Source organism: Mauremys reevesii, linkage group 4 (genome assembly GCF_016161935.1).
Source record: "Mauremys reevesii isolate NIE-2019 linkage group 4, ASM1616193v1, whole genome shotgun sequence".
Taxonomy (NCBI): domain Eukaryota; kingdom Metazoa; phylum Chordata; order Testudines; family Geoemydidae; genus Mauremys; species Mauremys reevesii.
The window spans coordinates 144,786,367-144,800,952 of NC_052626.1; the positions used below are offsets into that span (position 1 = coordinate 144,786,367).

Genomic DNA, 14,586 nt, shown 5'->3' on the forward strand with positions numbered 1-14,586 from the left:
GGCTGCATCTCCGCTGTACCCCCTAGCAGGAAAAAGCCCCATGTCTATGTATATATATATATAAAAACTTTATTCCCAGCAGTACAGGGGTGCAGAGCACATTGGATTCACAGTGTGTGTAACTCTGGTCCCACATGGAGCTGGATCTAATCCGCCTCCTTCAGTCACTGGTCCCAGCCAGCTCACTGGGGTGAGCCCGCTAAGGCACAGAACGTTTTGGTCTCATTGGGGTCGCTGCCGACGCTGGGGAGGGGGGCAGGTCTACAGGGCTTTCTTGTCCTTTGAGGTCCAATCCAGACGCCACTCCTCTGCTCCAAGCAGGTTCCGATCCGTGACCCAGCCCGCCGAGACCAGCCCTGCAAGAGACAGACCAGCCCAGGGCCACAGGATATGTGTGTTTCCCCAGCAGGGGGCGCTCTTCATGGGACAGGGGGCACTAGGGGACACCCCCAGGCTGGAAATGCAGTGGGTGGGGGTGTCTCTCCGATCTCCCCAGGGCAGGGGCCAATGGGGAAGACCCCAGCGCTGACAGCATGGGGGGTGGGGTCCCCACAGCACAGGGTGCTCTTCCCAGGGCATGGGGCCTTGCAGGGGGGACCAGGACTGGGAGTGCAGGGAGTGGGGATGTTCCCCAGCAGGGGGCGCTCTCCCGGGGGTAGGGGCACTAGGGGTCCCAAAGGGCTGAGTGCAGGGGGTGGAGATGTTCCCCAGCAGGGGGCACTCTGCCCAAGCAGGGGGACACAGGGAAGGGCCGGGGCTGAGTACAGGGGGTGGGGACATTCCCCAGCAGGGGGCGCTCTCCCAGGTGTAAGGGGCACTAGGGGTCTCAGGGCTGAGTGCAGGGGGTGGGGACATTCCCCAGCAGGCGGCGCTCTCCCGGGTGTAGGGGCACTAGGGGGCTCAGGGCTGAGTGCAGGGGGTGGGGACATTCCCCAGCAGGGGGCGCTCTCCCCAGGGAGGAGCACTAGGAGTCCCTGAGGGCTGAGTGCACAGACATCCCAGTTACCTGCTAGGAACTGGGGGAACAGCCTGTCCAGCAGCTGGTGAGTTTCCGTCAGCGCAGCCCAGACCTCTCCATCAGGGGCTGAAAGACAGAACAGAGCTGGCTGTGGGTGAAGGATAGGTGCCGGGACACCCCTGGATGAGCCCCCCTCCCCCTCCACAGGATCAGGCACAGGGGGTGTCTGGTCACCCCGCCCCTCACCTCCACACAGCTGCCATTGCAGCCTCTGTAGCGTCTCTTCCTCCACGGCACCCGGGGGCAGGGCCTGGCACAGCAGGGTCTCTAGCAGCAGGGCATGGGAACAGGCCTGGATGGTGTCCACACTGCTCGCCCCATGGCGCAGGGCCACAGCCACGGTGCCTGTGGGGAGAAGGGCACAGCAGGGTGTCCCGCACCATCTCACAACACTGCCATCCCGGACACCTGGGTCCCGTTTCCCCTCCCAATCTCTGTCTCCTACGGCTGCCGTGCCGGACGCCAGGGTCCCATTTCCACTCCTGGTCTCTGCCCCCTACAGCTGCCATCCGGGACACCTGGGTCCCATTTCCACTCCTGGTCTCTGCCCTCTACAGCTGCCGTGCTGGACACTTAGGTCCTATTCCCCTCCTGGTCTCTGCCCCCTGTGGCTGCCATCCCAGACACCTGGGTCTCATTCCTCCTCCCGGTCCCTCCTCACCAGCTTTTCGGTTCAGAGCGATTAGATAGTTCCTCGAGTTGCCCTCGCAGGCCTGCTGGAACTCAGCTACGCTGTGGGATAGACAGAGGGAAAGAATACGCAAAGAAGGAGATGATCACTATGAATGGAACAGACACGTTTAGCCTCTGGAACTCCCCGCCACAAGATGTTTCAGGGAGAAGATCCACCAAAGACACATAGGTTTCTATGAGCAGGAACTGCAACTAGAATAAATGTGTCAAGGGGGGTCTCCCTAGAGACTTGTGCTGGCTGGGCCGAGGGGCCAATCCCTGGGGAGGGATGAGGGACAAGTTACACCTCTGTTACTCACCTGGAGAGCAGCAGGTGGAGTGGGGCTCCTAGCGTTATCCTGAGATGCCGCTGGAATTCTGTGGAGAGGTGAGGAGCAAAGAGTCTAGTCAGTTGGGTATTAGGGGGGGAGAATGGGACGTGGGGCCTTTCTCCTCTCGGGGGAATTGGTCTCTCTACATCTGCCCATGCTGGGGTTCTCCTCTTCCCCTCTCCCGCCCGTGGTCACCTGGCAGCAGGGGTTCCCGCGGGTTGGCATGGGCGGGCGTGGGCACCCTGCCCTGGCACAGGAAGTGCCGCAGGGCGAGGCGCAGCCGGGCCCGGTTGAGTGTCTCCATGCAGACGGTGCGCACGGCCCGGTAGTTGGCGTAGAGGTGTAGAGCCGTGAACAGGCCATAGAGGATGTAGGTGAGCCTGCGGGGGAGGGCAGAGACAGGGGTCAGAGACAGGGGCAGGCCCAGCCAGACCCAGAATCCCCCACAATCCCCTGTGCCTGCCACAACCTTCCCACAATCCCTTTTGCCTCCCATCTGCCATAATCCCCCACAATCCTTCCCACAATCCCCTGCACCCCCTGCCTCCCACAATCCCCTGACCCCACCCAACACTTGTGCTATCCCTGCCCTTGGGGTCACTCACTGGAGCCTGTCGGTGACGAGGGGGATGAGGAGGAGGCTAACGAGCAGGCCGGCTAAATTCACCAGGGTCTCCTGGGGGGGGAGAGGAGTGAGTGAGGCCATCTGCAGAGGTGGGGTACAATCCCCACCACCCCGGGCATTTCCGCCCTGCTGCATTCTGGGAGAGTCTGTCCCCTCTGCCCCCTGGAGCGCCCCTGCCCGCTGCACTGTGGGGTGCCCCTTAATATTGGCCCCAGCAGGATCCCACCTGGCTCCCATCTTTGGCCGAAACGTCCGCCATGTTGTCCCGTCGGGCCTGGTGCATGGTGAGGGCTGCCCGGGTGGCGCCTCCAGCTACTCCCACGATGCACTGGGGCAGAGAGAGAGGAGAGGGGTCCGGGTGTGGGGTGCAGGACTCATGCCAACGAGAGTCAGTGGGAAAGACTTAAAACAGAGCTGTAGCCCATGGGAATATGTGGTTCCCATGAAATCAGGGCAGCTCCAGCCCAATTTCATCAGGGGGAAAAAAAGAAAATGGGGGTAAAAATGTTCCGACAATGTCCTGACTCTTCACTGAGAAAATACTGTTTGTTTGGATTGTTCTTATTTCATTTTGGTATCAACGGCCATAGAATTCTCTAGTGCATCGACCCCACTATGGGGTTCATGCTGTGTCATATAGTACAAAGAGGTGACATTGAAACCAAATGTTTCCAAGGAGCTGAAATGAAGGTTTTCTGGAATTTTCCATCACAGAGAATATTGAAATGGTCGGGTTTTGCTCTGATGGAGAATGCGGCCAAATTTCAAAAGCACAAAATCCTTCGTGAAATGGAACTTCTGCCGTCCACGTGGCTCTGATGCCATCCCCTGCCCCTCTGCCAATCCTTTGCCCCAGCACCAATTCCCTACCAATCACCCCATGCCAACCCCTCCCCCTGTGCCAATGCCCCAATCCCCCAATGCCAACCCCTCCCACCAACCCCTCACCCACATCACACCAGCCTCCTCCCCATAACCAACCCTCTTCCCCTCATGCCAACCCCCCCCAACTCTCAATGCCAACCCCTTGCATCAATCCCCTCATGCCAAACCCCCTCATGCCAATCCACTCCCCGCTACCTTGAAGAAGCCGCTGGTGCAGATGATGAGAGTGAAGCATGCTGGGAAGGCAGGGGCCAGGATCTCCATGAAGATGGCCAGGTCATTGAGCCCATCTGCGAAGAGCCTGCAGGGCACAAGGGGCAAGAGTGGTGGGGCATGGCAGGGTTAGAGCTCATGTGCCACCCATGGGGTTCAGAGGACACTGGGCACTAAACAGGGGTCAGAGGTTCAGAATTGCCTGCTGATGGTCAGAGGTGAAGGGTTAGAGGTCATGAGGGAGGTCAGAGGGCACTCAACGGGCTACGAGGTTGAGAACTGCACCATGAGGTTCAAAGAGTGAAGGTCACCAAGGGGTTGAGGTCAAAGGTCAAGTATCGCTCAACAAATGTCAAAAGTCGAGGTTCACTCAATGGGGGTCAGAGGGCAAAGGTCATAAGGCAATTGTTGCCCAATGGACAGTCAGAAGATGAAGATCACGCAATGGGGGCTCAGAGGACAAATGCCCAATGGGAGGTCAGAGTGTGAGGGTCACCTGAGAGGCTCAGAGGGGAGGATTGTCCAGTCACGTGCAGAGGACAAGACCAACGCATTTAAGTTTCAGAGGTCAAAGATCATGTAATGGTCAGCAAGCAGGGATCTTCCACGGAGCATCCCAGGCTGTCGGGGTGAAGGGCGCCCCAGGGATGAGGGGTTGTGGGAGGGATGTCCTGGGAAAAGGGGGGACGGGTCCTTTCCTCACTTACCTCCACTGCTTGGCATCACAGTCCAGTTTGCTCCTGGGGGGAGGGAGAGAAGAGGTCACGAGGGAGATAACCACACCAGCACTGGTGACCCAGAAACCTCCCTCTCCACGGGGTGTGCCACTCACCCTTTCATCCAGGCAAAAAGGATCCGGCCAAGCATCCCTGTCCCATCTGCAGGGGAGACAGAGAGGGCTGTCAGGGGCAGCGAAGGAAACGGCAGATCCCGCAGAGTGAATGGGGTGTTCAGGGGAGTCTGGGGGGCACTATTGGGTTTAGTGGGAGGAAGGGAGCAATGTCCCAGGCCGGCATACATCAAGGAGGGGAACTCAGGTATGGGGGAGTCCCAGGCCGGGATGGATTCCCAAATTCATTGATTCCAAGGCCAGATGGGACCATTGCGATCATCTCATCTGACCTCCTGGATAACACAGGCTAGAGACCTGCCCCAGGGTAATTCCTAAAACGGAGCTTGTAGAAAAACATCTAAACTTGATTTTAAAATTGTCAGTGATGGAGAATCCACCACAACCCTGGATAAATTGTTCCAGTGGTTAATTCCCCCCACTGTGAAATATTTACCCTTATTTCCAGTCTGAACTTGTCTAGCTTCAACTCCCAGCCATTGGATCCTGTTGGACCTCCCTCTGCTAGCCTGAAGAGCCCACTATTAAATATGTGTTCCCCACGTAGGTACTTACAGACTGGGATCAAGTCACCTCATAACCTTCGCTCTGTTAAGCTAAAGAGATTGAGCTCCTTGAGTCTGTCACTATAACGCAGGTTTTCTAATCCTTTAATCATTCCCATGGCTCTTCTCTGACCCCTCTCCAATGTATCAACATCCTTCTGGAATTGTGGGTTCCACCACTGGACACAGCAGCAGACGCACCAGGGATAAATACAGAGGTAAAATAACCTCTCTGCTCCTACTCGAGATCCCCGTTTATGCATCCCAGGATCGCATGACTTCTTTTGGCCACAGCTTCGCACTGGGGGCTCCCGTTCAGCTGATTATCCACCGGGACCTCCAAATCTTTTTCAGGGTCCCTGCTTCCCAGGACAGAGTCCCCCCATCCTGTATGTCTGGCCCACACTCTTTTGTTCCTATACCTATATATTTAGCCATATCAAACGCATATTGTTCATGTGAGCCCAGCTCAACTCATCCCTCTGTATCAGTGACCTCTCCCCTTTGTTATTTCCCACTCCCCAGACTTTTTGAGTCACCAGCGATGATTTTATGTTTTCTGTCAAGTCATTAATGCAGGTGTTAAACAGCAAAGGGCCAGAAACCAATCTCTGCAGGACCCCACTCGTAACACACCCACTCGGGGGGGATTCCCCGTTCACAGGCACGTTTTGATACCTATCTATTAGCCAGTTTTCAATCCATTCGATGTGGGCCATGTTCATTTTACATTGTTCTAATTTTTTAAATAAAAATGTAGTGCGGTACCAAGCGAAAAGCCTTACAGAAGTCTAAGTATATTACAAGTGTGACCTTTATCAAACTTGTAATCTTACCCAAAACAAAGTGATCAAGTGAGTGTGACAGGCCCTGTTTTCCTATAAATCCATTTCAACTGGCATTAATTATACTATCCTCCTTTAATTCTTCCTTAATGAAGTCCCGTATCAGCTGATCCATTTTCTTGGCTGGGATCAATGTCAGGCTGATGGGCCTATAATTACCCAGGTCATCCTGTTTACCCTTTTTAAATGTTGTCACATCAGCTGTCTTCCAGTCTTCTGGGACTTCCCCAGTGCTCCAAGACTTATTGAAAATCAACATTAACAGTCCAGGAAGCTCCTAAGCCAGCTCTTTTAAAACTCTTGGATGAAGTTATCTGGACCTGCTGATTTTTAAATGTCTAACTTAAGTAGTTGCTGTTTAACATCCTTTAAAGATACTAGTGGAATGGAAAAAAGTGTTATTGTGTTATGTGACATCATCATTTGTTTTTGCCCTAAACACAGAACAAAAACATTTATTGAACACTCTTGCCTTTTCTACATTATTATTATTAATTAAACCATTTCCATCTAGTCATGGATCAATACCACTGTGAAGATTCTTTTTGTTCCTAATATGCTTAAAAAGCTCCCTCTTACTGTCCTTAACTCTGCTGGCCATAGATTTCTCCTTGTGTCTCTTTGCTTCCTTTATCAATTTTCTGCAATTCCTAGCTTCTGATTTATAATCATTACTATGAGCTTTCCCCTTTCTTCTAGTCATTACATGTTATTTTTATATTTTTGAAAATATTTTTATATTTTTGAAGATGCTGTCACTTCCCAACCAGTTTTTTAACCCATATGACCGATGGTGGGATCAGAGGTAGGGATTTGTGGAGTGGGTGTCTCCAGGGTGATTCAGGGGTGTGTGTCTCACCTTTGAGTATCCAGGTGACTGTGGCTGCAGCAACAGTCGAGGTCTGGTCCCCCACACCCACCCCCTTCAGCACGGCCTGCGTGGCCAGCGCCCCTGTGATGCTGCTGGCAAAGGCCTGGGAGGAACAGAGGAGGTTGTTACTATTGGGGGAGGGGCAAGGACGCTGACCAACCTCTCCCCACTCCTGGCTTCCCAGTGCCCGCCATTACCCCCATCACACCCTTCTGCCCTCCCCACGCCCCAGTACTATAAAGAGGGGGACTGGGCCACACCCCACTGCACTCTGACCCCCCAAAACCCACTGCTAAGATTCCCTTGCCCCCCGCCAGGGTACTCCCTCCCCCAAGGGTTGGCGCTGGGTCCCCTTTCCCCGCAGCGCCCCCCTCCCCCAGGACTGGGTCCGCTTGACTCCCAGTGCACCCTCAATCCCCCAGGTTGGGGGCTGGGTCCCCTCCTCCCCCAAAGCTGGGGTGAGTCTCCCCTGCTTCAGTGCCTCACCTGTACGGTGTCCCATATCTGGTAGGGCAGGTAGTCCTGGCTCACACTCTCGGGGTACCCCTGGGGCAGAAACACGGACTGCAGTGGAGAAAAGTGGGGGCCAAAAGTGAGCAGAACAGGGACCTTCCCCTGAGAATCAGAGACCACACGTCCCTCCCTGACGTCTCCACCTGGTCAACAGCAAGCCCTGCCCCCCCACAAATTCTCCAACCCCCGGTAAACTCCTCCGAGGCCCCCATCTCCCTGCCACTCGTCTCCTACCCTCTACACCTCAGCTCGCCTTCATAACCTCCAACTCCTCCCCACTCAGATGCAGCCTGCCTGAGCCCCCTTCCCAATCTGTGCCCCCCACCCTGATCCCTTGGGCCCCCCAATTTACGCCTCTGAGTTCTGAATCTCTCCTCCTCTGCCCACCTCTGAATTACCCATCAGCCCTCCTGGCTCCCCCCAACTCCCCATCTTTGCCCTTTGACCCCCCCCACCCCTCGTCTCACCATGAAGATCTCCTTTAGCGAGCGCCATCCCACGCGCCCCGGCTCATCCCCCACACAGCTTAGGTGCCCATCGGGTGAGGGCAGGTAGTAACGGGCACCGCGGGAGCCGTACTGCTCCGTGCAGAGCGGCTGGACCCCCAGGCTGGGCATGGCTGGAGCCGGGTCTGGGGGGGGGAGAGGCGTTAGACAGAGCGAGGAGTCGTCCATGGGCATGAGAAGAGAACACAACACACTAACTGCATACACACACGCACAATGTCACACATACACACAGCACACAAACACCCAGTGTAATGCAGAGACTGTACATGCTCAGTGTTACACTCGGTGTATGCGCAATCAGTGCATTACACGCCGGGGGCATGTTACAGCGTGTGTGGGCACGTGCAATCTGAATGCAGCCCCGTCTGTGGTGAGTGTGTTACACTCTGTGTGTGCATTAGTGCACGTATGCAATCTGTGTTACGCTGTGTGTAAGAGTATGGTGTGCGTGCTACACATTTTGTGTATGTGTATGGTACATGTGCGTGCATGTTACACTTAGGGTGACCAGATAGCAAGTGTGAAAAATCGGGATGGGGGTGGGGGGTAATTGGCACCTATATAAGAAAAAGCCCCAAATATCAGAACTGTCCCTATAAAATCGGGACATCTGGTCACCTTAGTTACACTGCATATGTGTTACACTGTGTGTATATGTGTGGGTGTGTGTGCATGTTACGCTCTGTACGTGTGTGCAATGTGTATTACATGCTCTGTGCGTGTCCATTGCACTGTGTGTGCATTACATGCTGTGTGCATGTGTATTACACTCTGTATGTGCCTGTTACACACTCTCTATGTGTGCTACACTGTTACATGTTCTGTGTGCATGTTACACTCTGTGTTACATGTTCTCTGTGTGTGCACACATGTGGGTGTTACACTGTGTGTTACTTGCTCTGTGCACATGTGTGGGTGTTAGACGCTGTGTGTTACACGCTCTGTGTGTGTTGCACTCCATGTGTTATGTTCTGTGTGCATGCACAGGTTTGGGTGTTACACTCTGTGCTTTCTATGTGCACATGCATGGTTGTTACCTTCTGTTTTACATGCTGTGGGGGGGGTTACACTGTGTGTGCACACATGTGGGTATTACACTCTGTGTTACATGCATGTGTGCACGTGTGTGGGTGTTACACTCTGTGTTACACATTGTGTGTGTGCACACCTGTGGGTGTTACACATTGTGGGTGTGCAAGTATGTGGGTGTTACACTCTGTAAGTTACACACTGTGCATGTGTGCACGTGTGGGTGTTACACTCTGTGTTACATGCTGTGCGTGGTGTGTGGGTGTTACACTCTGTGTCACACATTGTGTGTGTGCAAGTGTGTGGGTGTCACACTTTGTGTGTTACACGTTGTGGGTGTGCAAGTGTGTAGTGTTACACACGCAGTGTAGCTGCCTGCACACACAGAGCTATAAATACGCTGTGCGTGCTATGGGGGGAAGTTAGTGAGTTCCACCGGCACACACACCCCGCAGGCTGCACCCCGGGGCAGGAGCGAGGCGCCCCGCCGCTGCCCGAGGGACACGTTGGCGGGGGGAGGGGCCCGGGAAGCGCCCCGCCCCCCAGGCCGGGACACACCCCCGGGGCCCGGGCTGCCCGCACTTACCTGGGCAGGGGGCGCGGGAGCAGCAGGGACAGAGGCCAGCAGGGTGCGGGGGACTCTAGGCAGTGGGCTTGTCGCGTGCCCCTACTCCCGCGCGAGGCATTGTGGGGGATGTAGTTTCCCCTGTGAGGGGCATTGTGGGGGATGTAGTTTCCCCCGTGCAGGGCAGTCTGGGGGGGCGTAGTCCCTGTCGGAGCAGCCCAGCCCCAGTTCTCGCACCGGCCCCTCTGCCTGCTGGGTCCCTGGTGGGGCCAGGCCACAAACCCGGCAGGTGGAGGGCGTGTATGGGGACAGACCAAGATATGGGGGTTATAGGGTTGGGGGTATGAGGATGGGGGTATATGGGGATAGAGAGATGGGGGTTGTATGGGGATAGAGGGATACAGGCAGGTATAGGGTTGGGGGGTATAAGGATGGGGGTATATGGGGCTGGGAGGGGCTATGGGGCTAGAGAGATATGGTGGGTATAGGGTTGGGGGGGTTCTATGGAGATATGATAGAGGTCTATAAAATCATGACTGGTGTAGAGAAAGTAGCTAAAGAAGTGTTATTTATGATTTCTCATAACACAAGAACTGTGAAATGAATTTAATAGGAAGCAGGTTTAAAACAAACAGGAAGTATTTCTTCACACAATGCACAGTCAACCTGTGGAACTCCTTGCCAGAGGCCAAGACTATAACACGGTTCAAAAAAGAACTAGTTACATTCATGGATGACAGGTCCATCAATTGCTATCAACCAGGATGGTGTCCCTAGCCTCTGTTTGCCAGAAGCTGAGAATGAGCAACAGGGGATGGATCACTTGATGGTTACCTGTTCTGTTCATTCCCTCTGGGGCACCTGGCACTGGCGGAAGATAGGACACAGGGCTAGATGGACCTTTGGTGTGACCCAGTATGGCTGTTCTTATGGATTGGGGGTATGAAGATAGCAGAGGTAGTGCATGGGGCTAGAGATAGATACAGGGGGTGTATGGGGATAGAGAGAGAGCTACCTCCCTCTCCAGCAGACAGCCAGGATGCTGGGCCTCCAGGATGTGCAGGTGGCCAGGCTCAGAGCTCTACAAACCTGCCCCAACAGCCTGAGGCCAGCGTGGCTGCTACTCAGGGGTGCCTAGCACCCCATTTGAAGCAGCACTGAGCACCCCCTAACATCAACAAGGACAGGCAGCACACAGCAGAACAGCCCTGACTGGGATTCAAACCCATGGCTTTCCCTTGCCACATCACAACATGCTGCCACTTGAGTGCAGTAATGCCACCTGCAGGCTGCCATAGTAAACTGTTATCTTCCATGTACCGCAGTCGCCAGCACTAATGAATTCAAAGCCTTTGGGAGGACAGCCTAACTCGGCTCTCTCCTGTTTGAGCCAAGCAGCAGTAGCAGGTTGTTATTCTCTCTTGACTACTGCCCATGCCCATCAGCCCTGAGCTCTGAAAGGAGTCACCCCTTTGCTGGTAGCATCAGTGGGCTGTTATCCACTACACAGGCCAGCCGCCAGAGGGGAGTGTGCCACATATCAGAGAACAGGTGCCAGCCCACAGGGAACAGCTGGCAGCCCCCGACACGGGGCAGAGAGGATTCTTTAATCACTATCAGGTAGAGGGGCGTGTGCTTTGCTGCTTATGTAGCCTGCACTGGACACCCTGCCGGCTCCCTCACCTCCCGCTCCAACAAGCCCCCCCAGCTGGGTCCCAACCCTCACCTCTTCCCCCACTTCAGTCAGGCCCTGACCAAGATCGGAGCTGCCATTGTGCCAGGCACTGTACAGACCCAGATATTGAGCCCCCGTTGTGCCAGGTGCTGCACGTGGAGCAAATGAGGAAAGCCAGTGCTCAGGGTGACTGATTTCAGGCAAGGGGACAATTCCCAGGCATTATCACATTTACGCTGAAGAACAGACCAGGTCTGAAATGACTCTGGGAGCTTACCAGGTGGAGGGGAAGGATTTGCATCTCTCTGGCCCGCCCTGCAATCGGAGTGAGATGTCTCCGTGGGGGATCCCCCAAACAGGGGCCCTCCACTGCGTGAAATCACAGTGGCTCTGGGAGAGCCATGCAGCTGCTCTGAATGCCTGTCTGTCACACCCTGGGGGAGAGCTGGGCTGAGAGTCCTGGAACTAGGGGCGTGTGGGCTGACTTGAAGTGATTTCCATCATATACAGGGTTTAGTTTGGTTCAATGGCTCCCAGCACCCCCGGTTCAGTCCCTGGCCCTGGGAGGAGACTGGGGGCTAGTGGATTAGAGCAGGGGACGGGTGCCTGGCTCTGGGAGGGCTGCGCCACAGAGTGCAGAGAGGGCTCTCTTCCTTGCCAACAGCTGGATTTTGTCCTGCCTTGAGGCTCGTGTTCCCTCTGGGACAAAAGCTGTTTTTCTTACCATCTGGATTTCACGTGGGTTGATAGGAAGGGGTTTGTGAGGGGGGAAAGTGTCTTATATTCCCACATACAGAATCACACAGGTACCTGGGCTCATTTACTCCACTAGGGGGCAGCAGGGATCCACACACAAAGCCCCAAATCCCTCCAGCAGGGGGCAGCGCTGTGCATGTGTGCACACATGACTGCTTCTCTCCAGCAGGGGGCAGTGTTATGCGCGCACACACACACACACACACGCCTCACATCCAGAAAGCCCCACATCCCTCCAGCAAGGAGCAGTGCTGCACACACAGGACTGATTCCCTCCAGCAGGGGGCAGTGCTGCACACACACCCCTACACACTCTTACTTTACACCCTTTATTAATAAAGTCCCCAGCTCCCCACTCCAGCAAATAACTCCCCTCTGGGAGCCTGTTTAATTCAGCCCCCCATTCCCTGGCAGCACGTCCGAGTGGGGTCTAGTTGGCGTGTCCATGCTGTGGGGGAGTCCTGGGTGTTGGACATTGTCAAACCTTTAACCCCAGGTATCCCATGCTGGGAGGGGGTTCTCCCTCCTCTCTGGCATGACCTCTGACCCCAGCCGTTCCTAAGCCACAGGGCTCATCTGCAGCTGCTCAGCCAGGTCCTGGGCAGGGCGATGGAGGGCCTGGTGCTGCAGCAGGTTGGATCTCTGGGTGAACGCCTTCCCGCACTGGGGGCACTGGTAGGGCCGCTCCCCAGTGTGGATGCGCCGGTGCTGGGCGAGGTGGGAGCTCCAGTTGAAGCCCTTCCCGCAGTCAGGGCAGCAGTGGGATTTCTGGCCCGTGTGCAGGGAGCGGTGCTGGGTCAGGTGCTTGCCGTGGCGGAAGCTGCGCCCGCACTCGGGGCACTGATAGGGTCTCTCCGGCGTGTGGGTGCGCAGGTGCTGCAGCAGGTTGGAGCTGTCGCCGAAGCCCTTCCCGCAGTGGGTGCAGACAAAGGGGCGCTCGCCGGTGTGGGTGCGCCGGTGCTGCAGCAGGTTGGAGCGCTGGCTGAAGGCCTTGCCGCACTGGGCACAGGGGAAGGGGCGTTCACCGGTGTGGGTGCGCCGGTGCTGCGCCAGGTGGGCGTTGTGGCGGAAGCCACGCCCACAGTCAGGGCAGCTGTAGGGTTTCTCCTCGGTGTGGGTGCGCCAGTGCTGCGCCAGGTTGGAGCTCTGGTAGAAGCTCTTCCCGCACTCCCCACACTTGTAGGGCTTTTCGCCCGTGTGGATCCGCTGGTGCCGGATCAGGAGGGTGCTGCGGGCAAAACTCTTCCCGCACTCGGGGCACTGGTAGGGCCGGCCCGTCTCACCCTGACTCTGCCCCTGCTTGGGAGTCCAGTGTGGCTCTGCTCCCACAGGCCCTGCCTGCTGAGGATTCTCCTTCTCCATCCCGGCACCTGCTGGGAGAGAGAGAGAATCCAGCCGGGGCTCATTCCCGGTGCCGGGGAGAGGGCGGGGGGTTGTCGCTGAGCAGAAAACCTGATGAGCAGGAAGCGAATCCCCCAAACCCTTCCCTGAGGGGAGAGGAGGGGCCGGGGCTGCCCCAACGGCCCAGCTGAGCCCTCAGAGAAAGGCTGGGGGAGGGGAGGGCTCCTGCCGGGAGTGGGGTCCAGGAGTGACACCTGCCATGAGGACAGGGCACCTGCTGGGGATGACACTGAGCAAGTGGAGACAGAACTGGGGGGCTCCCGGAGGCTTTGCTGGGATCCCAGCTTTTCCCTTCACTCCCGGACAGTCTCTGAGCCAGCGTCACTCATTCCTCACCTGTGTAGGCGCCTCTCGGGGTCTCCCTTTCCTCAGAGCCCTGGAGATCCGGGACCCTCGGCTCTTCCTCTTGCTCCATCCGGGAGGTCACGGTCGGGTCAGGGACAGGGAATCCTGCTGGGGGGAAGGAAACAGGCGAGATGGGCTTGGTTAAATTTCCCCCGGGGTCTCGGTATGGAGAACACGCCCTGGCTTTAACCCAGGCCCCGCTCTCTGCTGGGGGGACACGGGATCCGCACTGTGGGGTGACGGTCCCTGAGCTGCTGGGCCTGGGGCAGCAGGGCTGATCCCCCAGAAATCTAAGCGGGGAAGATCCCTGAGCCAAAGCTGCCCTGGGTCCATCAAAGCCCGTGGAGCTCCTGATCCCCGAGGGGCAGCAGCGCCTCACCCAGCGAGATCAGAGTCTGGTAATTCTCCTGCATGACGTCCCTGTAGAGCTGCCTCTGCCCTTCGTCCAGGAGCCCCCACTCCTCCCGGGAGCCCCCGCCTCGAGCCCCACCGGCGGGTGGAACCCCCGGGGCAGGGACCCCGCTCAGCACCTGCCGCTCTGGGCAGGAACTAAGGGGGTGGGAACGCGCTGGGGCTGGGAGCCGGTCCCACTCTTAGGTCTGTCCCCCTTGCAGGGGACTCTGGGAAATGCAGTTTCCCTTTGCAATGCACCATGGGCAGGGTTGGCCGCTTGGGAGATTGCTGGCCCACCTCCTCTTGCATATTCATGATGGAGGTGGGGAGCTGTAACTTTCCCCTGTTAGCCTGGCAGGGACAGGGAGCTCCAGGAGGCAGAACTGAGAACCAAGTGACTGGCCAAAGGACACATCAGGGGCACTAGCTCTGATCCAGCCCCAGCCAGGGGCAGGGGACTGGCTGGCTCAGGGAAAGGGACATGGGGCCTTTCCCCTCTAGGGGGTGCTGCCCCCTACTGGTTGGGGTCTGTTACACCCACTCA

General features: G+C 56.6%; 2 protein-coding genes across 2 annotated transcripts; both read right to left on the bottom strand.

The window, feature by feature from the left end:
• Positions 1–84: 84 nt before the first annotated feature.
• On the bottom strand, positions 85–9,608 carry RUSF1 (RUS family member 1). The gene is made up of 15 exons (XM_039534000.1): positions 9,494–9,608; positions 7,837–8,000; positions 7,343–7,420; positions 6,845–6,959; positions 4,578–4,623; positions 4,453–4,485; positions 3,728–3,833; positions 2,874–2,975; positions 2,628–2,698; positions 2,218–2,402; positions 2,011–2,068; positions 1,680–1,750; positions 1,205–1,363; positions 1,007–1,084; positions 85–356 (listed from the first exon to the last, which is right to left on the bottom strand). Exons 2-15 carry the CDS (start codon positions 7,984–7,986, stop codon positions 262–264), a joined length of 1,347 nt encoding a protein of 448 aa, XP_039389934.1. The 5' UTR covers positions 7,987–8,000; positions 9,494–9,608; the 3' UTR covers positions 85–261.
• A 2,519-nt stretch (positions 9,609–12,127) lies between these two features.
• Positions 12,128–14,173, bottom strand: LOC120403192 (zinc finger protein 239-like). Its single transcript, XM_039534041.1, has 3 exons — positions 14,029–14,173; positions 13,641–13,757; positions 12,128–13,273 (listed from the first exon to the last, which is right to left on the bottom strand). The coding sequence occupies exons 1-3, from the start codon at positions 14,060–14,062 to the stop codon at positions 12,462–12,464; spliced, it is 963 nt and encodes a 320-aa protein (XP_039389975.1). The 5' UTR covers positions 14,063–14,173; the 3' UTR covers positions 12,128–12,461.
• Between the last annotated feature and the right edge of the window lie 413 nt (positions 14,174–14,586).